Below are 23,027 nucleotides of genomic sequence, written 5' to 3'. Positions count from 1 at the left end.
TAAAATACATTTACATCTACTCTGGCATTGATTTGGGAGCAATAAACACTACCATAAATTGCCTGAACATTGGGTACAAACTTTGAACTTCTGCTCCAAATAACATTACAACTCCTGGCAAAGCTTTCTGTGGGGAAGATTTTCCTGGAAGAAGATTGGCTTCAGTATACCGTATTAATTATAGCTCTGTACATCCCTAAACATGGAGAAAAACAAATTATTTTGGTTTAAACATCCCGAGCTGTAGCAACAACTCCAGTGTGCAACTTATTTAACTATTTTATGAGACAAGTTCCCAGTGGGTTGTGTAGCTAAAGGTTATCCGTTAACTTCCAAGTCAAAGTCAAAGACATGGGGGCCAAGCGCTGCAGTTTGCTGTCTGGGGTGACTGGGTTCAGTGGTGGGGGGAGTGTGGTGCGGAATGTGGCTCTAAGGAAAAGCCAGGAAGAATTATTACAGAACCAGTGAGACGCCAGAACTTGAGAGCGGGAAGCTTTCAGGGACACAGTGCGAGTGGTGTGCATCTCTCCATCTCTGTGCACTTTTCATTTGTAAATAATAGGTCGTAAAAAAACAATACATTTGTTGGATTTAATTGGATTTGGTCAACTAATTGCAAAAGTCTCTCCTGTTGAAAATGAGTGAAACCAAGCTCTGTAAGTAGTTCTGTCATTTCTTCCAACGATCACGATCCTTCACAGCATCATGGCCCGCCCAATGATTCACTGTTCATTTGAGATCACAGCTTTCAAAAAAAGACTTAATATTCAAACTTGTTTGAACTTTTTAGCTTGTTAAAATGGTTTCTCCTCTTCATAAATGTATATACTAGGGTTCGTTTTTCATGCATGTTTGTTTGAGTTAGGGACTTAAGTCATTCAACCCCCTTATTTTATGAATGCCTTTTATGTTATTTTGTTTTATGTCGAACAGGAAGTTCAACAGACCTGAGGCTTGTACTAAATGGTATAAGAAGTCAGTTTGGGGTCAACCCTGGTAGTACTGCAAAGATGGAGCACTAGATCGCTCTGTAAAATTGAATGTAAAATAGTTAAATATTATATGAATATTATTTGCTCATTCGTGCTGTTTGGCACAGACAATAGACAGGTCTTCCCATCGCCATGTTCTAATTGGTCGGCTGGTGCTGACCCCGCCCCCTGTCCTGTAAATGCACACAGCTTCATTCAGAACCCGTTTTGTGGTAAGGCTTATCCAGAGACGCTCATGTCTGGGTTGGTCTATCCAGGATAAGTTTAGCCAGCTTTGTAGTATTGCCCTCTGTTTCTATTAAGTCATTTTAAATCAATTGTGGCTTAATACTTTAATACTGAGATTGGGTGAGGGTCATTGTTGCCCTTTAACTGTTATATTGCTCATATTTGTCCAGTTAATAATTACTGGGTCTTTTATGGAACAAAACTGGGATGAATTTATACTTTTTTTAAAGTAATTATTTAATCACAATTGTTGAAAGTTATCTGAGGCACACGCTCTTTAGATCCATAAAGCCAGTTGAGACCAATACCTAAGAAAAATGTTCAAGTTTAACATATGGAGTTATATTGGTCTTAAATTCTAGTGTGATTCAAAGAAACTCATATTTTATACACAGAAGTACATTTATTTAAGTCTTAATACATTAATATAGAACAAGTTACATATTCTTTTGATTGCAAATCACAGAACACAGTTCCAATTACTTTTGTATACGGTATAGGTTAATGTAACAGAATTTAATTTTCAAATGGGAAGTTGAAGGAGCACTTTGTTATAAAATGTAAGCAAAAACTTTCTACTCTGAAAAATTATAAAACTTGGTCCAAGATTTCTTTGACTGATTAAATATATCTCTATTGTGTTAAAAATGTATTATATATATCTTTACAAATTGCTTTTTGAAGCTGTTTCTAAAAACGGTGGCTAAATACAAGAACTACAACATCGTCAGTTTACAAAAAGCTTCGCATATCAATCACTGCATCATCTATTTAGTCTCTAGATAAACTTCATTTTCCCAATAGAACTATCTGGAACGCAGAGTTTTGACAAAAAACAATAACAAGACCATAGAATCTCACAGCGCTATATTACAATAAAACATCTCTGAAAAAAGAAACATCTGCAACACAAAATGATGATATACAATGCATAGATTTAATCATTGAAAATATGGAGCTATAATTTAGAGTGAACCCTGTTACACTGACTACATGGATTCATTATAGTTTATTCGAACTTGAGTGACCGGCACAGCTATTTAGGCTATATACAATCTGAACATATGGATGATAAAAGGCTATAGATATATATATGACTTAAAAAAGGCTGATTTGGCTACACCAGAATGTGTACTCGCGGCACCAACGGCAGACAGCGGCTTCAACATGGCTTCTCAGTAGAGCTGCTTGAAATGTTTTATATATTCTACTTTTTTCACATCATTGTCATGCTAAAGAGTAAGAGTATAATGGTAGAAAAGAAAACGTAGATTACATTAAAAAGAAAAGTTGTTAACCATGTCTCCAGGAACACGTGGAGATAAACAAGGATTATAACGACATTTCACATCAAATCAAATCAATTTATTTTTGTAAGGCCAAAATTCACAAAAACAGCTGCCTCTGAGGGCCACAGTGAGAAATTAATCAACAATGTCTGTGGTGGCGATGGAGTCAGACAATGTCTGTGGTGGCACATGTGATACGACTGGTAAAATCATGCTTTTCTTGGCCTGACTTTTTATCAAGACTTTTATAATAATGATTAGATATGTAATGATGTTAATGCTTTTAGTTGTAAAGGGAGTTAATTATGTATTGTACCATTATACTCATACTGCATAAAATGTGTCAACAAATGAACCCGTTTTCCAAATTAAGTTTCAATAAGTTGTTTTGCCAGTTATCTTCATGAGAAGCCATCTTTACTTGACACGATGTGTGCCTGTGCATAGTGAGTCACATACAGGCTGGCAGTTAGTACAGCAGTTAGAAAAGGCAAGTCAGGAATGCGTATTTACAAGCGTGATGCAATTCTTAACACTTAGTGGCGTTTTTCAAGAACAACATAGAAAACAATGAAGAAGAGGCATTATAAACACATTGGTGCTATAAAGTCACATGTTCATCGAATGTCTCCAAAACATATAGAGGTAGGAGGGGCGAAGTCTTGTGAGAAGCTTAAAGCTGAGCCAAGCGCAGGTGCTTTTGGGCTTGTAGAAGGAACTGTAGAAGAAACAGTCACACTAGGTTTTCCAGAGAGGAGACGTGTAAAGAAACAGGCTCACAGTGTTTCTATGAGGGTTCAGCAGGCCCACCCTGATCTGAACATTCACAGTGCCTCCAACTGTCAACTTTACATGGGCTTGTCTTCAGTTCTGAAGAAAAGTGTCAAGCAGAGAGAAAATCAATCCGCTGTTACTTCAAAACATTTGAGGATTTTCTGGACCATGGATATTTACAATAAAAAGCCTTCAAGCCTGATATCTGCTTTGTTAGGCACAATAAATAGGCCCCTGTGGTTTTTAAGGTTTACAGGTTGAGACAAATAAAAAAAAAAAACTTTCTGTGAGCAGGTTATGCACCAGCATAAATCTACACAAATAATTTAGGTCTCAAATATATAAATCAATCTATAAACATCCACTACATTATTTGAATATACATTCTGAAATATATACAAAATGTCTGAGCCTCAGGAGATTCTAAATATCCATTTAAAAAAAGGCTTTGAAATAAATGCGTCCAGTTTTCAATTCTGCTGCCTTGATTTTTGCTTCTGCTTTGTAAACATTATATACAATTATGTAAAATACACCAATAAATGATTAATCCGACAACATTCTATATACATTTACAAGATGACAAAAGTTATGTGACATCATCTGGTCATCCCATGAGGACTGCCACTTGACTCGATACCACTCCTCCACGCGCTGACAACCTACTGCATACGATCACCTCCATAACCCGTGTAGTGGCAGTTGGCTCGACTGTACAGAGTAAACAGCATGACCTTTGTGCACTTGTGGATTGTGCTTGATGCTGATGAGATGTAGCTGGTTCTGGTTTCAAGCAATGTTTCCACCAAGAATTCCAAAATGGGTCAGTTCGATATGGATTGTCAATCAAAAACAAAGACGTGGCTAGAGGACGAGCTTTTTGTAAGATTACAAATCTATCAACTATCATACTTATAATTAGTAACAAAGTACCTTGAATGGTAATTTGGGATTTTGGAGCTCTAATAAGGGGTATTTGTTGGTAGGGTTGTATTACTACTGTGTGGAAATAACGATGAATTAAAAGGAATCTTGGCCTGGATACCAAAAATATGATTTCAACTAAGGGCAAAAACTGTTTAAATAGTAGAAACAAGCCAAAAACGTTACATTATGATATATGCCTTTAGTTGCTATCAACCATGGTGAAATTGGTGGAAACAAGGCTTTACAACTACAATTGCTGTAGTTTTAAGAAAAATAGTCATTCAACCCGTGAAGTTAAATTTGGCTTTCTTTTAAGGCAAAGTGTTTGGCACTTAGTTTAGAGTTAACCCAAAATATAATTCAAATTTAACAGTTCTGGGGCCATTAAAAGTCTTTACGGTGGTGGATTGCGAAATGTTAATGAGATCCAGAGAATTTCCCCCCAAAAAAGTCCGCGTCAGTTTTCACCCTGACACCCAGCTGTGCGTGGTGGTCTTCACTCCATGGGGGAACCCTTGCTGACCCACCACCGGTTCAAAGTTAAAGTCCAGAGAATCTCCGTCCATCAAAGTGTCATGGAGCACCGTCTCCATGTCAAACTCAAACCTCTCAATAGACATGTCGTCCAAATCGCTGGGCAGTTTCTCAGAGTGCAAGGGTGGCGGGGGTCCGGGCCTTCCGTATCCGTTGGTGTTCAGGGGGCAGAAGCTCCCAGGAAAGCCCCCTCCGCCGTGATGGAGGCCGTACGGCATGTGCAGGTGGGTTTTGACCAATGGCAAGCGATTTTGGTTGAGAGACATGAGCATGCGTCCATTCATTGAAGGCGGAGTATGGGCGGGCGGCTGGCTGTGCATATTGTGCGGGTGAGCGTGTGGTAGGCAAGGGTGTCCGTTCCCCCTCATGATCTTGTGCTGGGCGCTGCTGTAAGGCGGCAGCATGGATTGGGACACCACACTGTCCACCGAAGGCATGAGATCCCCGTGCGGGTCCGTGTCCGAGGTGAGGAGTTCCTTCAGTAACCCCGCAGTGCAACCGTACTGTCCCATACCGCCTCCGAAAGCGGACTTCGTCTCAGGAACGCTCTGCAACGGCATGGGCGGTAAACTACCCATCGCCGCCTGGCCGTAACCACACTTGCGGTAGTCCTGCTGTGATTGGGACACCATGCTCGGCGAACTGTACGCAGGATAACCGGGGCTTTGTTGCATCATGGGAGAAGGCGACGACTGCGAGGAGCATGGAGTTGTTGCCCCGCCGCCGACCTGGGAGTTATTGGGCGAGAGCAGGTTGAGGTTGTCCAAAAGGTTCTCCATGACGTTCTCGGTGCTGTGTCCCAAAGAGCCAGTCATTTCCGACAGGCTGGGGAGCGTGGCCGTCATCTTCGCGGCAGGGGGTCCAGGGTAGCCCATGTGAGCGTCGGCTTCACCCAGGTCGTCCTCGGTCACAAAGGGGGACAGGCGGCCGCTCAGCGTGCTGGCGTTGGAGCTGGCTCTGGGTCTGAAGCTGTTCCAGGCATCGAAGTCATCGTTGCTGTGGGAGTTGGGGCTCCCGGGCCACTTGGAGTACGAGCCTGGACTGTCCGCGCCCCCGTCTGGACCTCCCTGCATGGAGGACAGCTGTGGACACACAAATACACTCAATTTATACATGCACTGTAAAGATACCGTTTACTGATAGTAGTTCAATGTCATTATTCTTTTATTTTTTTTCGAAATTATATTTATTCAAGGCTATAACTAACAATGATTTTAGAAGTTAACTAGCCAGCAATTTTTCATTGAGTTGACTTTAGTTGACAAACGTACATAGACTTTTTTTTAAATATGGCTTCTAGAAAGCGAATATTTACATGAGAAAAACCAAAACATTAAAAACATTTTTTTTTGAAATTTTATTTCTTTCAATGTTTTTTTCTGTGTTTCAGAGTCTATTTAGTCCAGTTAACAATTCAAATGATTAAAATACGACTATGATTATTCATTCTATCACAATCTTATAGATAGTATTTTAAAAATGATGTTTTGTATTGTGTCTTCATCGGGCAGACAACCGAGATTCACAGTGATTGCAACAAATTAAGTAAAACTATGTATTTTATTAATTGTTCACTTTTCATACAGGTTTAAAAACTGTTTTGCAGCCAGTTTCTGTTCAGTACACATCCTGTTGAACAAACATGGGCATTTGTGGTAATACTTAAGATCAATTTATCCTAATGGCTTCAATTAAATAATTTGAACATTTGATAATGAACATTTGAATTGTAAAAACAGTATGTGAGATGTTAAACACGTGTGGGTCCTTGTCCGACGTGTGAGTAGAGAAAGTGTCATTATAGTAATTGTTGTCACTGACTGGATGCTACACAATGAGGCTGGTTCCAAAAGCAGGTCACAAAGTTCAAAATTGATGAAAGCTTGTCTAAATACAGTTTTAATTGCATGAATGGTCATTATAACGGCTTACGTGTACAGTAGTGTTAAAAAGAAAAGAAAAACTGGGTCCATCCATTAGCCCAGTTTAGAACCTTTTGTTTTCATATTCAGGCTGAACTAAAACGGCTTCACACATTTTTTGTTTTGTTTTTTTTTAAATCTAAAAAAGATCTTTGACACATATTGACAATGCTTGGCTCGACTTATTTATATTCATGATCAAGTTGTACAACCAAAGAACCGAAGACGCAAACACCTTGGCTTGGTGGATTTGAAATATTTTTTATTTTATTTGATCAGTTTTGATTGTGGGCTGGAATATTGTACAAATATATTTGTTCAAAATATGTTTTCTTCTTTCATGCTGAATAAATTAGTAGTGAAAGAGTTAATCTCAGTAAATCTAAACATCAGTATTATTATTCTGAATTCAGAGCATTGAAACCATATTGTTCTGTGGTGTACCTTTTTCTTGGCAGCCCGGCCCCTGCTTTTGCTGAACTTGCTGTTGTTGTCCATGGAAGCGGCCCTGCGGCGGGGGGACTTGCCGCTCTTGCCTCCCTCTGGGTTTAACATCCACCAGGAGCTCTTCCCCGTGCCCTCGTTCTGCACACGCATGAAGCGGCTGTGCAGGGACAGGTTGTGCCGGATGGAGTTCTACACGAGACAAACAGAGGAGAAAAACATGTTTAGTGTCATTATGAAAGAGCAAGTTTCTCTCCAGTTTGCCCTTAAAAGCCTCTCAACCCATTCATATAAATACACTCACTCCCCCTCCTTCTTGGCGGCAATTCATGCTGTTCTTAAACACTTTCTATGAATGTTGATTTTTTATGGGACAATATAATATTAATCAAAAACACTTTCTTTCTTAATCTTCACCCAATTGAAAAAAGTGAAATTGTTAGTTGGACCAATACATTTGTTTTTGTAGGTTGAACCAGGTTTTTGTCAGTGCACAGCCCTTCCTGTGCCCTGCCCCGGCTCCACTGCAGCAGAACCATCTGAGTTCAAACTAAGTGTCTTGAACCCCCTGTACCTATCACAAGACTAAATTTAGCCTATGTGTGTTAGAAACCATGGTTTTATTCATCCAGCTCCAGCTGCTGGGATTAGACTAGAAACAACGATAGGTCACTTAACTCAGTGAGCGCTGAATACTTTTAACATAAGATAAGGTAAGGTAAGAGAATATAAGATAAACAAGAACAGTAATTTGTTCCACTGTGTTGACATTTTTATATTGATATGATTTCTAAATCTTGCATTTTCATCTGTTAGACAAAAAAGACAACAAATATTAGAGGCAGGAGATATATCGAAACTTGATAATATTGCAATTTTTTGGCAGATTGTTTGGTCTCTAAGTAAAATGATTAAAATTACTTAAAAAAGAGAGAAACATCAAATGTAATCTTCCAAACATGGATATAAAATGATATTTCTGCACTTTGGCAAATTATTTTACAGTCCACTCTATTCACAATACCTCAACCAAGATGACTTTTGCAGGCATATTTTACTACATTGTTAAAATATCATCTGAATATCTTTATATTTTTGTCTATATCAACCATCGCTACATTTTCACTAAACCTGATATTCTTAGTCTATATTCAAAGTTTTCTCCCGCTACAACTTTTAAAATTATTCATTGTTTTTTGCTCACAGTAATTCTGCTCCACACAAATACAGTAGTACAGAGTAGGTCTTGTCTGCACATACAATGTACATGTGGGCTTGGACTTCCTGCACACTGGGGCCCATTATAACACCACATTCCACTTGACTCCATGTTTTGTCTAAACCAGCGCTGAAAGACCTACTAATATTTGCTCTTCACTGACACATTAATACAGTACTAGGGTGTTGCTTGGTGACACCCTCAGTGGAAAAACTAATTTCTGCGCCGGAAGCTAGTGGAGCATTATCAAAAGTGAGCAAACAAGAGAGCTCGACTATTAGGCAAACGTGGCGCATGGGCAAATTGCATGGGGAAAGTGAGGCGTCAGGTCTGTCACGATGTTTCTCTCAACCTCAACACACAACTGTCCACTTAGCCGACAAGGGAAGAAGAAAGATTTATTGGAGTCATTGAAATAAGAAAGTAAATTAATAAGAAAGGAATAATGGCTACTTGACATGATGCATGTATATATGTCCATGTTTCAGCTCAGGGGTTTATGGTTCTTGCAGCTGAAGCCATTGTCAAAGCAACAATCACACCAGGTATACAGAGATAAAGCGTCTTGCCCAAGGACACAAGGTCACTATGCCTATGCACTGGGGATTGAACCCCTGACTACTGCAAACAGATTTATTCATGTATGACTATCAGTAGGCTATCCATATCTCAAATCCCATGCACAGTCCCTCCCTTCCAAAAGAACACCTGCATTCTAAAGGCGGGTGCTGTTCCATACATGAATGCACAATGCACATACTAATGCTTTTCCAATGGGAGAGTTAGCGTTAGCCTCCAACATTCGCAAACTGAAAATCCGACCACATGTGAGTAACACCAGAGCCATCACCACGTCTAGTATTGTTTTTGTGGATTATTACAAAATAAGCATACAAGTTAACAACCAATGTAATAAACATGATTTAAATTAACATTTTGGCTCATATTAATACACCGAAAACAAAGCCGGCCACAGTCATAGTATAACAATTTACTCTTATTTCAAGCACAAGCAAATCCTACATAAATAAGTGAATTTTAGAAAATAGAGAAGCAAGTTAGATATTGACTCTTGCCAAATGAAACAAACATTTGTCTGCGCTGTCGACAAACTTAAAAAATTAATGGGATAGAGTGTTTGTATCAGGCTGTGTGCGCAGCTGTCATCACATCACTCCCAGAAGAGTCTATCCAGTTTCAGAATGAGGAGGAATAAGGAAACAATTTCAAACCAAAGATTATATCTATGAATGGGAAAAAGTCCTCAAAATGTTACACAGGAAGCTGAAACCCATGAACAGGAACAATGGTCACATAATAATGCAGGCATATAAGAGAACGACTCACACTATTGGCTTACTTACAATAGGCCTAGTTGTCTAACTGACACTGAGAGAAACTTGAAGGAACAAATAATGTGAACAAAAAATGTATGTAGCTGCATAGAAAATAATTCATAATACTGGAAGTGGTAATTGTTGCAGCAGTAGCACTAGTAGCAGTCATTTTAACAATATTGGCATGCCAACTTTGTACAAAAGGTGTTTTTGTTGCAGTCTAACAGCTACGTAAACATGGAGTGAAATACCATGTTATAGTTAAAGTCAGAGGAAGTAAGGAATCATCTCAAAAGTTATGTGACTGTCAATATTTCCATTGAAAAAAAATTTGATCAGAGCTATTATCTTAATGAGCCTTGCCCAGACATTACTGAGCCGCTTGTTTTAAGGGAAGCACTCAAAAGTCCCCACACGCACTAGCAGTTAGCGTGCATTAGCATGTGTTAGCGTGCACGGCCGGCATGCTAACGTCATCACGTGCGCCCCTGCAGTGAGTCACCACTTGTCCACATCTGGTTCAGTCTACTTCGAACCCAGAGCCATAATTCAGCGGCGCGCTTCCACCAGCCTGAATGTCTGCCCCTCACATGCAAGAAACAAGGCGCACGGCATCATTACGTACGCTCCTCGATATTTTTAATCAATTACTTTTTTAGACTGTAAAAGCAGAGAAAAGCTAGCTTACATGCTTGTGGCATATGGTTTTTGATGGTGCGGGTCAAAATTAATATTCAAAATACCACCAACATAGCAAGGGCTGTTAGCAAAGATTAGTCAAAGATTATGCTAGTGTTTAGGCAAAATAACGTAACTTAATGGCACCATGAAGAAGGAGAGACCAGCAGAGGGCGATAGATTGCAGCTTTTTTTGGGCTCTTTTTTTTTTATCTGAATCTAATAGCTATGGGGAGTCATGACACAAAAATGTCAATACCAAAGCAAAAAAAATGACTGGGTGACTTAGTTAGGGTCTGAGGCTGACATAGTAGCAGAAGTAGTGTAAGTAGTGTTGGTTAAATTAAAGTGGCATGACGCTGGTAAAAGCTCTCTATAGAGTATCTCTATGGTTTGGTATCTGTACCCAAAGTGCACTGACAAGACCACAAATATCACAGAAAATACTACATAGACAAATAGTTATGACAGTGAATTTATCAGCTAAAATCTCTAGATAACTCATTATAAGCCTACTCATTTTGTGCTGTTGTGAATAAAAATAAATCCTTTAGTCCCTCCAAAATAATTAGTCGACTGATAAAAAAAAATATTAAGATTAAATGACTAAACTGGGGCTGTAGACCACAAATTTCAATTACTTTTGTTGCCAAGTCCATACATAGAACATTAGCCAAGGATCAAGTTGTGTGTGTGTGTCTGTGTGTGTGTGTGTGTGTGTCTGTGTGTGTGTCTGTGTGTGTGTCTGTGTGTGTGTCTGTGTGTGTGTCTGTGTGTGTGTCTGTGTGTGTGTCTGTGTGTGTGTCTGTCTGTCTGTCTGTCTCTGTCTGTCTCTGTCTGTCTCTGTCTGTCTCTGTCTGTCTCTGTCTGTCTCTGTCTGTCTCTGTCTGTCTCTGTCTGTCTCTGTCTGTCTCTGTCTGTCTCTGTCTGTCTCTGTCTGTCTCTGTGTGTCTCTGTGTGTGTGTCCGTGTGTCCCGGGAAACACCAAATCTGTCACAGCCTTTTGCCCTTTTATTTATCCTCTGTCCAATTACATTTTCAGCCCTGATTGTGCAATACTCCCTTTCTGAGTTTGTTCCCTGTCTGATTTTCTGTTAAGAGATGTTCCCATTTTTGGATGATATTTAGAAGAAGTATTCACCTGAGTTATTTACCTGCCTTCATTGTCATTTTTAAGGCTTTTCTGTTTAAAGGACACTTTCTTTTTTTTTCCAAGGTTTTGGCTCATTCTGTGTTGCTTTGATAAAATCATTGAATCCAGATGACAAAACGTCTGAGTGATAGATTTACTAAACATTAAATGCCAAAGCAGAAGTACTCAATAGCTTGTTTAAAGGCCAACAACAATACAAAATAATGCAGAATATGTTTCCTTCAAATAACCTACTTATATTTGCAGTGTATGATGAGTGCGAGCAACCATGTGAACGCTTTAACTGTCAATTATTTAGACAAATGACCGTACCATCGGCCCGTTCCCAACCCAGTCTGCAGCATATACACGTGGAAGACCTTAGGCTCGGACCACATGAAGCTTCTCTCAACCCTTTCACAAATCAATGCAATTACGCTCCAATCAAATGAGCTCACCCCGGCAGCCAATGGCGTGGCTTGAGTGTGCATGATCCGAGCGATGGGATGGCCCACTGCTCACCCATTACTCCCTCCCCCCGGTGAAGTGCATGGGGCTGATGGTGACAAAAGTCTGGTCATGGGAGGAAGACTCATGACTGCGGAGGAGCTAGTAATTTCAGCCTGAGCTGTGGCAGGAATGAGTGCAATGTGAGCACGCTGCCGGGATGTCCTGCTCCAGGCCTATAGCAGTCTAATGACAAGGCGCATACATGGACACTGCATAGAGGTCCCAAATATGAAAATACTATTTACATATTTGTACTACCACGAAAAATAAGCTACATGTACATGCAGCTAGTATTACACATGTTTTTGTCACAAATTAAAAAAACAAATGAATCATTTCTAAAACTAGAATAGAAACTAGCTACTCCTTTTGAAGTATCAACAAATATGTCGGTGTAATCCCTCATTCGTCCAGGCGTGTTCCATAGTAGAAAAAGCTTCAGTTGTAGTCATCTGGACTCAGTTTGAAAAAATAGACGTTTCGACTCTCATCCAAGAGTCATTGTCAATAAAAGAATTTAGATCGAGAACTCCGATATTGATACTGTTCTGTGGTAAGACCCGCCCATTGGGAGGAGCCTTCCTGAAGTAGAAAGAGTTGCTTCCTGAAGTAGAAAGAGTAACGTCTATTTTTTCAAACTGAGTCCAGATGACTACAACTGAAGCTTTTTCTACTATCAACAAATATATATATACACATAAGTAAACAGGACAAAGTTTGGCCTTTCCTGAATAGTTTTACTGTAGAATAGACTTGAACTTCATCAGGCCAAGCACGGCTCAGGTTTGTACTGCACTGTGAGGACAAGGTTAATCTGAATTTATCAGCGCAGTAAAGAAAACGGTGATCTTAGCTCCATGGTACTTTTTGCTTGCGCCGCGACAAACCGTGCAAGCGCCCCTTCAACCTCAGCCCAGCGAGAACACTGAACAATATACAACGGCTGCCACTACTGTTACTACAGCTGCTACTACAACACTACTATGTTTTTATATATGCTATACTTTGTTCTTAAACTAGTGTCTTTGTATATTAGTACTATTTTTAACCACTGGGAATACTAATACAGCAGCAAGCTACTAAAAACGTATTTTTGCGGTTGATTTTATTTTATATTTCAATATTACATTTTACAAACTCAAATGTTATGAATGAAATAGCATAAACATAACACAAACAATTCAAACTATTAATCAGCGCCATTTAACACAAAGAAAAATTCCAATTTCATCCTTGCAGGCATTTGTAGTACTACTCTTTTCCTCATCCCCAAAACAACAACTCCAACTAATACAATTGCAACTACTAAGTTCAGTTGGCACCTTTAGCTAGCGATACAAAACAAGGCCACACACTCAAGTTTAAAGCTAGATTTGGAGTATTTTGCCAGTGCTGCTTGGCTTATGTGACCGTCACTGTGTCAGACATGTGATGATGAGCGGGTTTGTTAAGAGTTGATCTAGAAGGGCTGGTTGGAGCTGGCTGTCGATCTGAAGACTCATTCTCAAGGGCCCGATGGAAAAGGCTCCAGTCCTGTCCCGCAGTGTGTGACGGCGTGCCAGCCTATGACCTCAGCACAAATTAATATGGTTATGATTATAATGTTTCACTACAGCCAGTAATAGTGGGGCTGCAGACGACACGCACACCCAAAGACTATGTTTAAGGAAGGAGCCATGAAAGTATAGACATTTTTGGAGTGTCAACACAGTTAAAGTACCATAGATTTGTACAGAAATGAAGAAAAGCCTGGTTTAAAATAGTGTAATTATGACAAAAATATTGGGGCTGAAACAAACTATTATTTTCATAATTCTAGTTTGTTTGATTAGTCGACCATTTAAAAGATTATTTCTAGTGTAAATTTATATTTTTAACCAATTAATGGTTGAATAATGCCACTGGAAGGCTTGTAGATAGCAATATATTTATGAAAATCTGATTCCTTTAAATTCTATTTCGTGATTTAATCATGCCACACATAGGTCTATATTATTGTACTATAATCAAAAAGTCACGATTATATTTTATGAAACAGCGTCTATAGCTGCGTTTCCACTTGCATTTTAGTCCGGGGCCGCCCCGGATCTGTTTGCTCCAACTTGTTCCCACTAGTGAAATTGTTTTAGAGCCAGATTGGAGCCGTGCCACTTCCCCCGGCCGAGAAGCAAGAGCGGCCCCGGTTTCGCTCTGGAGCGAGTGGGAAAAGCCAGGAGCGAGACCGGCAATTGAGTGTTACATTCTTCCCCTGCCCAGTAATCTCCAAACCGTAGTACAGAGGCTGAGCAGGCATATGACTCGTTTGCGACCCGATTTTATTTCGTTACATGAACCAGGATGCAGAGAGCATACGGACCGGCAGCGGCAGACAAAGGCGCGCAATAGATCCATGGTCAGCACTAGCTCATAGACGGAATCAGGACAAATCCAACCTGGCGGCGACCGGACCGGTCCCGCTGTTACAGCTCAGGTAATAATTTTCCCTCTTGGGTCTTGGTTAACCCTAACCCCTAACCCCTAACCCTAAGTTTTTGTAGGAGTTTGGAGACGGGGGAAAAATGTAAATGTTTGCTCACCTGTGAGATTGAGCAATCTATACATTTAAAAAGTTTAATGTCAAAGTATCCAAATGTACCCCGCCTAAGTCACTGGGATAGGCTCCAGTCACCCGCGACCCCGAACGGGATAAAGCGGTAGAAAATGAAGGAATGAATAAAATTAGCTCCATGCGGGATTCGTACCCATGATCTCCTATACCACAAGCCATGTCCTTGATCGCCAGGCCAACACATTTTTTTTCAGATTTTTTGCTGCGAGAGAGAAAATGTACCTCCCTCACCTACCAGGTGTCGCAAAATGGTGAAGACGGCTCGTCTCTGACCGCAAGTGATTTGGGCCGCCACAAGGGCCGCCATATTGGACTCTGTAACTTCCGTTCCGCTAACTTTCGTCTCGATTCTGTCTATGTGCTGACCATAGATCCATGTGCGTGCCCCGAAAACGAAAACAATTGTAATTGCCGAATCGGCCCCAGTCTCGAGTGGGAACGCAATGTCAATTGATCATCCGGTCTAAAGATGGCCGCCAACTGAGCCGGATCAGTTTAGTCCAGACTAAACTGGTCAAGTGGGAACGCAATATATGTTTAACTTTTTAACAAATGTTTAAACATAGCTTAATTAAGTAAGTACCTTTTCTGCGCAATTGAGAGGAAGGTTTGGTTATTTTGTTAATACAATAAAATTTGAATGGTTTTGGTTTGAATAAGTAACGTCTACGGCTCATAACAGACACATGTTATACTCTGCACATGGTTTTAAACAACACTGTAGGCTACATTTAGAAAAATAATTACCGGGATTAACAAGATTTAGGGTGATTGTGTTGGCGGCGTAAAAAAGTTTCAATACTATCTTCCTATTGTGACGTAAGCTAAAAGGTTTACATACGTTTTCTTTGTGATTTGAGCCAGAATAAAAAAGCTGGTGAGTGACAAAGACGACCAGCATTCAAATGAGTTTATCAGAGAGACAAGCGCTGATAGATAGTACATTTTATCGGAGACGACGTTAGCACAGCCAAAACACACTCGGAAATGCAAGGCTGCGTGGTCCTCTGTGAACTTTATGACATTCTTCTGCTTATAAAATGAAGAGTTTTTCAATGGACCCACTCTGCAACACACGCGTTTATCTCCGGCGGCCCGATGCGCAGGAATCTTCACATTCCAGATAATCACGGTGTGCAAAGTTCAGTCGTAATCGCGGCCAACTCGCTCGTATCTCTTAGGAAACAGTGGAGGCAGGATTCCCAGCCAGGCAGCCATCACAATCAACATTCCACTGCAAGGTTACCAAAGCAACTCTCACACGCCAGGACTGATTACCCGGCTTCTGCGGTCTATCTCAGCTCGGATAAAAACATGACAACAAGCCTTCCTCTGTCGTAGGAAATGTATGGGCACACACGTAGAAGTTTTTTTTTTTTTTAACCTACGAGAATATCAGATTATTCATAAAAGAAACAATAGGTTCTCAAAAACCGTAGTGCGCATTAGCTACATGAATACTGTGATACTGCATGAACTCCACTGAGATATTTGCTGTGGCAGTTGTTTGGCATTAGCAAGGAGCGCTACAGTGCAGACAGACATTGGTTGCGTCCAATTGTCCACCTTAGTCCCTGACCCCTCATTCACCACGTAGTCCTGTTGTTTTTGTTGGTTTTCCCAAAGATTACACTGTAAAAGCTACACTTTTTGAAAAAAAATGCCTGCTGTACACTGTCTGCATCTAATTTCTATTTTTTTTTTCATCTTAAACCTGGAAGTAAGAGTCATAAGCAGCAAAGATGTTGCAAAAAATCTATATATGTGAATATTAACGATGGAACTAGTTCATTTATTTATTCATCTTTATTTAACCAGGTAAAAAAAACAAAAAAACTTTGATATATATTAAATATCCTTTAAGAGTGAAATATCCGACATGTCATAAAACATTTTCACATTTGCACTAAATAAAAAATAATTGAACCAGAACTTGTTTTGTTTCAGTTCAGTATGGAAAGTGTTCCAGGCTGTGGGAGCAGCTATAACGAAAGCTGACTGCTGAATATGATCAGGTGAACACTGTAAATAGGAAAGCGTACAACCACAAACTGTCTTTACCAATGTCATCCAAGGAGGTTTGAAAATCAGGTTCCCAAGCTTTAAATTCCATTTACAACAAAACTAGCATGTTCCTTAGGTTCTTCTGATTGTTAGCAACGATATGTGGAGAACACCATGCTCACGTTTCAATATCCTGAGCACATTTAACTCAAGCTAGTGACCTACAATAACAATTCAATAGTCCTTCGACCTCATTTCCAAATAGAGCAATATTATGCCCGGTCTCATTCCGTAGGTGTTTTGACACTTGGGACCCCTCGGCTCCCTGAGTCAACACGACACGGCAGCGCTGGCAAAACATGAGGAAGTGACCACATGAAAGGGGCCAGCGACAGGAAGCAGAGCTAACTTCCTGCTGCACAGGAAGCCCGGCGGTAGTGAGGCGGGAGGGAAACAGCCATGGAATGTGTCGTCGTCAGCCAAGAAATCCTCTCTCACCCCGTTCAAAACCCCCCCCCCCCACCAAGTCCGCTTCAGCTTTAGCCCCAGAAGCTAATCCCTGGCTAAGTTTACGAGATGGAAGCAATGCATAGACGTAGTGACCTCAATGTTGGTGCACTGAGGGAGGTGAGACTGTACAGGGCCTCTCCAACTAATCTTAGCACCCAAACAAGGCCAATATCATGATTATGTTCGGATTTATAAAGGTTTTGCATTGTTCATCTTTGGGGCCACAGTTGCCCTGGGGCTAACTGACAGAAATGTTGCTGCTGTTTTCTGTGATATGGCTTCTCCAACCACCACCGATCACACAGGCAAAGTGCCCAAGAGCACTTTGGGCAAAGTATTAGGGACGGGACAGAGGGAAATAACATTGCAGATGAAATAAGGTGTTCTTTCAATGCGTTTCCATTTGCCTTGGACACAAAGGTTAACTTTGCTGAGTTATACCTTAAGAAGGAACAAAAACCAAAAAACTGAACCACACTATTTCTTTAGACAACCTGTAATGCCAGTAGCCGACAAAGCTCCCCTCTATTTTTTCCATACAAATCAAGTCCATACAACTGTCCCAGACTCAGCAAGCTTAGTTTAGTTAACTTAATGCATTATACATTACATTGTACATCATTACCTAATAATAGGCTGAAACAACCTTCATAACTCGCAGCCATTGTTAATAGAATAGGTCGTATTCACAATGCCAATGAACTGAATTTTGGGAATTTGGCTTATTGTACACGTGATTGACAGGACTGAAAGATTTATCACCATTAAATCGAAATTGGATTTTGGGAAGACAATTACATAAATAGCATCCTCTGCAAACTACAAGGTATGCTGTATTATTGAAGCCGCCAGCCCTGAAGTCTAGACCTCTACAAACATGTTCTGAAATACACAGGATTCTTACATTAGTTAGCACTTCATATTGCAGTCCTACCTTACATCACCACTTCTACCACCTGGCCCGTCCGTATTAATGGCAAACACTTAAAACGTGCTGAGTGAATGCGGCTTGTGTGTGACGGACGGGACACGGGGGCAGAGGGAGGAACGTCATGTACCCGCTCAAATGCCTTCCCTGGCTGGACGTCTGAAAGGCCTCAGTGTTTCCTCTCCTGATGCATCTTTCCTGGCAGTGGCGTTACCTCGTCTCACCTCCTTCCTTCACCTCCGTCCTACACTTCATCTCGCCATTCCGACACCAAAATGTTTCCTTGGAATATCAAGCCATAGCGCACTTAAACGAAAGAGACGTTGCGTTGCAAAGTGCAAAAATGGCTTGAGATTAGAAGGAAACTTGATTTTGATACAAAGGAATATACTTGATTGAATGTACGATGAAAATAAAAAAACAGTTGTCTTTTTAGGTCAAAGTTTTACACAATAGTCATTTTTTTAGTATCGATGCTTGACTTAAATATTATTTAATGAATTAGTACAAATATTATAGACCCTAAGCAGCACATTATAAAACAATAGTGCATTAAGTGCTGCAATATATATAATATTGCAATATTTAACATTTTAACACAAAAATTTCAGTAAGAAAAAAACTGGACAGCGACAAAACAAAGACTAATCAAGGAAAATATTGGACTTATGAGAATGACTCATTACTAATAAAATATGTTGTTTAAAAAAATAGATAAAAAAATGTCATACTAATTCTCATAAGAGAAAAGGTCAAATTTTTACCTGTTAAAGGTCCCATAACATGCAAAATCGACTTTTCAGAGCTTTTAACCTTCTTACATTGCTATTTGTGCTTCATATATGTACCCAAAGTGTTTTTTTGATTGATTCCCGCAGTCTTTAGCTATATTACAGACTATCTCCTTTCCTCGAATCTCCAAACTGACGGGCGGTGGGGCAAGACCGCGTCATAAGGGCAAGCACGCGTCATCATCCCCCCTCCCCTCTCGCCTGCCGCCCCCTTCCCCGCGCTGCGCTGCTAAATGGAGAGAAGTTCTATCCGATACCGAAAAACCAGGAAATAAGAGCGCGATGGACATAAGACTTACTAACCATATATATATATATATATATATATATATATATATATATATATATATATATTCTGCGCACGCTGTAGAATAAACACCAGATTTATTTAGTCTCAAAGTAGTGTTGATCTGAAGTTCTATCGTTTCTCACTCAGTCGCGCGGAGCGGCGCAGCGCGGAGCTGACAGCTGTGGGGCTACGTCACGGGTGGGCGGGGCACACACGCGCTCTGAGACTATGTCACGGGTTGGGCGGGGGAGCCAGATCGCTCTGAGCAAGGGTGGGGGCGAATATCAAACCAAGCCGTTTGCATTTCCGGGTTGGTGAGGGGGTCCAAGGTCTGGGTGATATTTCTATTATGTTAAGGGTGTTGCACAACCCTTATTATTATCAATTATACACTTAGGATAGACTACGAAACGTGAAAAAAAAGCATGTTATGGCACCTTTAAATTGATTTTTTTTTTCTCTATTGAAATCTATTCAAACAAGTATTTCGATACTAGTTTTCTTATTGATTAGAATCAAGAGTTTTGGTACTTTTGAAAACCCTAGAGGGAAAGATATGGGACAGCGCCAATGAGCCTTTGGGCAAGGCACTTCACCCACTTTGCCGAATGACCCTTTTAGTGGCTTTCTACAGACTCAGCCTGGTTTCTCACTCTAATTTGTCTCATGTAATTTCCTTTCTCTCCTTGGTTTCCTGTGTAACAACTGACTTGGTAATAATGGAACAAGAAAATAAGGTGATTTGGTGGTAATCTGGGTTGTACATAAAAATAGCAGATACTTAGTCAGGAAATGGCAGAATACAATTTCTGATCAGAAGTAGTCCTTTTTGATTAGACAAAAGTAGTTCCGTTCCGTAGGGCTTGCGGACATTCTTTAAGAAAACAGGTGAAATTTCCTTTAATTTAGTAAGTTTACGTCTGTTTAAAAAAAAATAGTTGGCCGGGTTATAATAAATAGTGATTTATGTACAAGATTATAGGTTAACTATTATCTGTTCATCTGTTTAGATCAATATCACATAAGATAAAAACACTGCACTGCACTTAGAATCTCTGTGACCCTTTTTTAGCCCATAGTTTCACAGAATCCCTGCTTTATAACAACTGACACACATAGACTCCTGGCACTGCGTTTTTTTTCCAATATGGAAGAAAGTGTTGGACTTCACATAGCTTCATGCAGCTGTCTCACTTCTTTCTCCGCACTAAACCTGGAAAATCATGACACCGATGCATCGCCTGCTCCGACTGGCCAGAGCCTAAAGAATATGCAGATTGCTATTTAAAACACCTTAATTCTGCTGTTTATTTAATCAAGTGTTATATAAGACTCATCTAACATTATACTGAAACCATATAAAAACTGAGTTCTTGTTTTTTTTGTTAACTTTTACTCAAGTACAGATTTGGCAGCAGTACTTGTTGTAATTGAGTGCAAATACATAAAATAATAAATGTTTTGTGTTAATTATAATAATGTTATGTCTCACTGGTTTAGTTTTTGTAGAGCTTCAAATCACTGTTGAGTTTTAACTCTAGTTTAAGTTTATTTCAGAGTTTATTTCAGAGATTAAGTCCAGCGTTCACTCTTCTAATTAGTGTGTAATGCAGAGATGCACCGATGAGTCGAAGCGCCGAGAAGTGGGTAAAGTTAGGCAACTCGAGCAGGACATTTGTGCTAAAAATCGAAGTGTGACCGCGCTGTGGGAGCGCTGAGAGCCTTCATTCACATTCCAGCTGTATTTTCCGAGTCCGGCTGCAGCTGACTATGGGATGCAAACACAATCTTGTGCGCTCTCACAAGTTTGTCATTGTGTCAACAGCCATAGCAATCACGTTTTTTTTAAAGAGGAGCTTCATGATCACAAGGAAAAGCACCAGGGACATTACAGCTGATGGAATGATGAATACAGCGGGAGAGGGAGACTGTAGCGTGTTAGTTTAAAAGTTTAAAAGGCTGTTGGTGTGCGCTATCACACCACCTTCGTTCTGTTTGCTGAATACGCTGTGAAAACATAAATTTAACGATAATGTTCTGTTTTTAGCTGCAATTTTTGTGTTCTTACTTTGGCCCTTGCGCATATGTTGTTAGATTTTTTGATCTGTTGTTGTGGTGGGAAAAGGTGCTGTGTGTGGGGTATGCTGTGTGAGGGGTGTGCCGTGGTAATGTCACCTTTATCTTAAGCACCGTCTGTTTTATGCACTTTAAGCACTATTTTCACCAGTGCAGTGTAAATTATGGAAAATGTTGATGATTTGAAGCACAAAAACAGCCAGCTGATTATGCATACTCCACTCTCTCATTGACCGTTCGGCCCACAGTGGTGCATCTCTGCAGAGGAAGAGGCAGTAGAGGGTCACTTTGGCCTCTTTATAGTGTTTCTATAGCACCCTCTGAAGGGCTGCGTATGAGCTCAGTCCGCAAATGCCAAAAGTTAGGTTAGGTGTAATTTTAGTCTGCATCGGAGGGCCCTTGTCAGTAGTGAAGGCCCCTGGGCCTATGCCCACAAGCCAATTAGATAATCCAGGTATGATCATCATCCGTTGCCATAAAAATACAGATCTTCACTTCACATTCCATTTGTTTTCTGTGAGAATTAGCTGAGTCTTGTATAAAATAAATTTAAAAAAACTATGTGACAGCAGAGAGCAAGCTACTGATGGATAATCACTGGCAGCGTGTTAAGACTTTTATGTACAATGTGGATATGTCACCGGCGGAAACCTACGTGTTTATCAAAGTACGTGTTTTTGTCTCAAAGCCAAAGGTCAACATACATTAACTTAAATATAAAGCAGATAAACTTGCTGATAGAATGCAAAGTGGAGTATTTTTGTAAACAGATTCAGTTTTAACATTATTGATTACATTTATCGTATGTACTGTATTATGACGTGACCAGGTGAAGTATTTACCTGGTACATAAAGATCTTAACATGCTGCCTGTGATTATCTATCTGTAACTTGCTCTCTGCTTTGAATTAATTAATTATTGATTTATTTTTGTGAAACTCTGCTAATTCAGGAAGAGGAGCTCCGCATTTTTATGGAAACTGGATCTAGTGGCTCTAGCCAGTCGGTTTTATGAAAAGGGAGTGTCTACAGAGCCGCGGCGCGTGGCAGAAACTGCCATGTTATTTTGTGCCGCGGCACCTGAAACTGCTGCGCTATTTGACCGCGCCTTTTTAGACCGCGCCGGGTTAAGGTTAGGGTTAAGGTCAAGGTCAGGGTCAGGGTCAGGGTTAGGGTTAGGGTTAGGGTTAAGGTTAAGGTTAGCCATGAGGCTATATGGCAGTGCCGCAGTTAGTGAAACTGCAGTGCCGCGGCTCCGCAGCCACGGCCTTATGAAAAAAACCTATAGAGAAAGAAGAAAAAAAAGTGACAAGTTAACAAAAAAAAAGATTAAGCTAACCTAGCCTATTTTCTCTGCTTTGGCCTGTACTCTGTAAACAGTAAGCCTTTTGCTTTTTCCACTTCTGCTCTGCTTATGCTAACTAGCTGCTGACACTTGAAACTGCATGTCAAAGTGACCTGAGAATTTCGCCAACTGTTTCATAAGTTAAACTGATGAATGCTCAAACAAAGAGAAAAATCCCATTAGCCCATGCACACCTACATGCATGCTAGGCGATTTGACTCGTGCACAAGCCACAAGCGAAACCACCATTTTCAGGTTAACTTCGCGCTAAGCTTCGCTCGCACCTCGCCCACTACAGACCAATTCAACGGCAACAAGGTTCGCATGTAGAGAGACACCTGAAAGTGAAAGTGTTTTTTCTGTACTTTTTCCACTGACTAAATGATGCTAACTTGTACAGATTTGAACCATTTGTTGTTTCACTTGGTGTAACAGGGCTCAACCATAATTCCATCCATCCATCCATCTTCTGCCGCTTTATCCGGGGCCG

The 23,027-nt window shown here is 40.3% G+C and overlaps 1 protein-coding gene across 1 annotated transcript in view; it reads right to left on the bottom strand.

Moving 5' to 3' along the window:
- Positions 1-1,603: 1,603 nt before the first annotated feature.
- The window catches only part of foxo1a (forkhead box O1 a), a 60,764-nt gene continuing 39,340 nt past the window's right edge, over positions 1,604-23,027 (bottom strand). The window contains exons 2-3 of the mRNA XM_072460562.1: positions 7,111-7,302; positions 1,604-5,826 (exon numbers count right to left, since the gene is read on the bottom strand). Of these exons, the coding sequence (XP_072316663.1) occupies positions 4,675-5,826; positions 7,111-7,302 (1,344 nt within the window). The 3' untranslated portion in view covers positions 1,604-4,674. The remainder of the gene's footprint in view (positions 5,827-7,110; positions 7,303-23,027) is intronic.

This window comes from Eucyclogobius newberryi, unplaced genomic scaffold (assembly GCF_026437365.1).
Source record: "Eucyclogobius newberryi isolate DKJ021-1_F unplaced genomic scaffold, fEucNew1.0.hap1 SCAF_10, whole genome shotgun sequence".
Classification (NCBI taxonomy): domain Eukaryota; kingdom Metazoa; phylum Chordata; class Actinopteri; order Gobiiformes; family Gobiidae; genus Eucyclogobius; species Eucyclogobius newberryi.
This window is presented reverse-complemented; position numbering and strand designations above follow the sequence as displayed.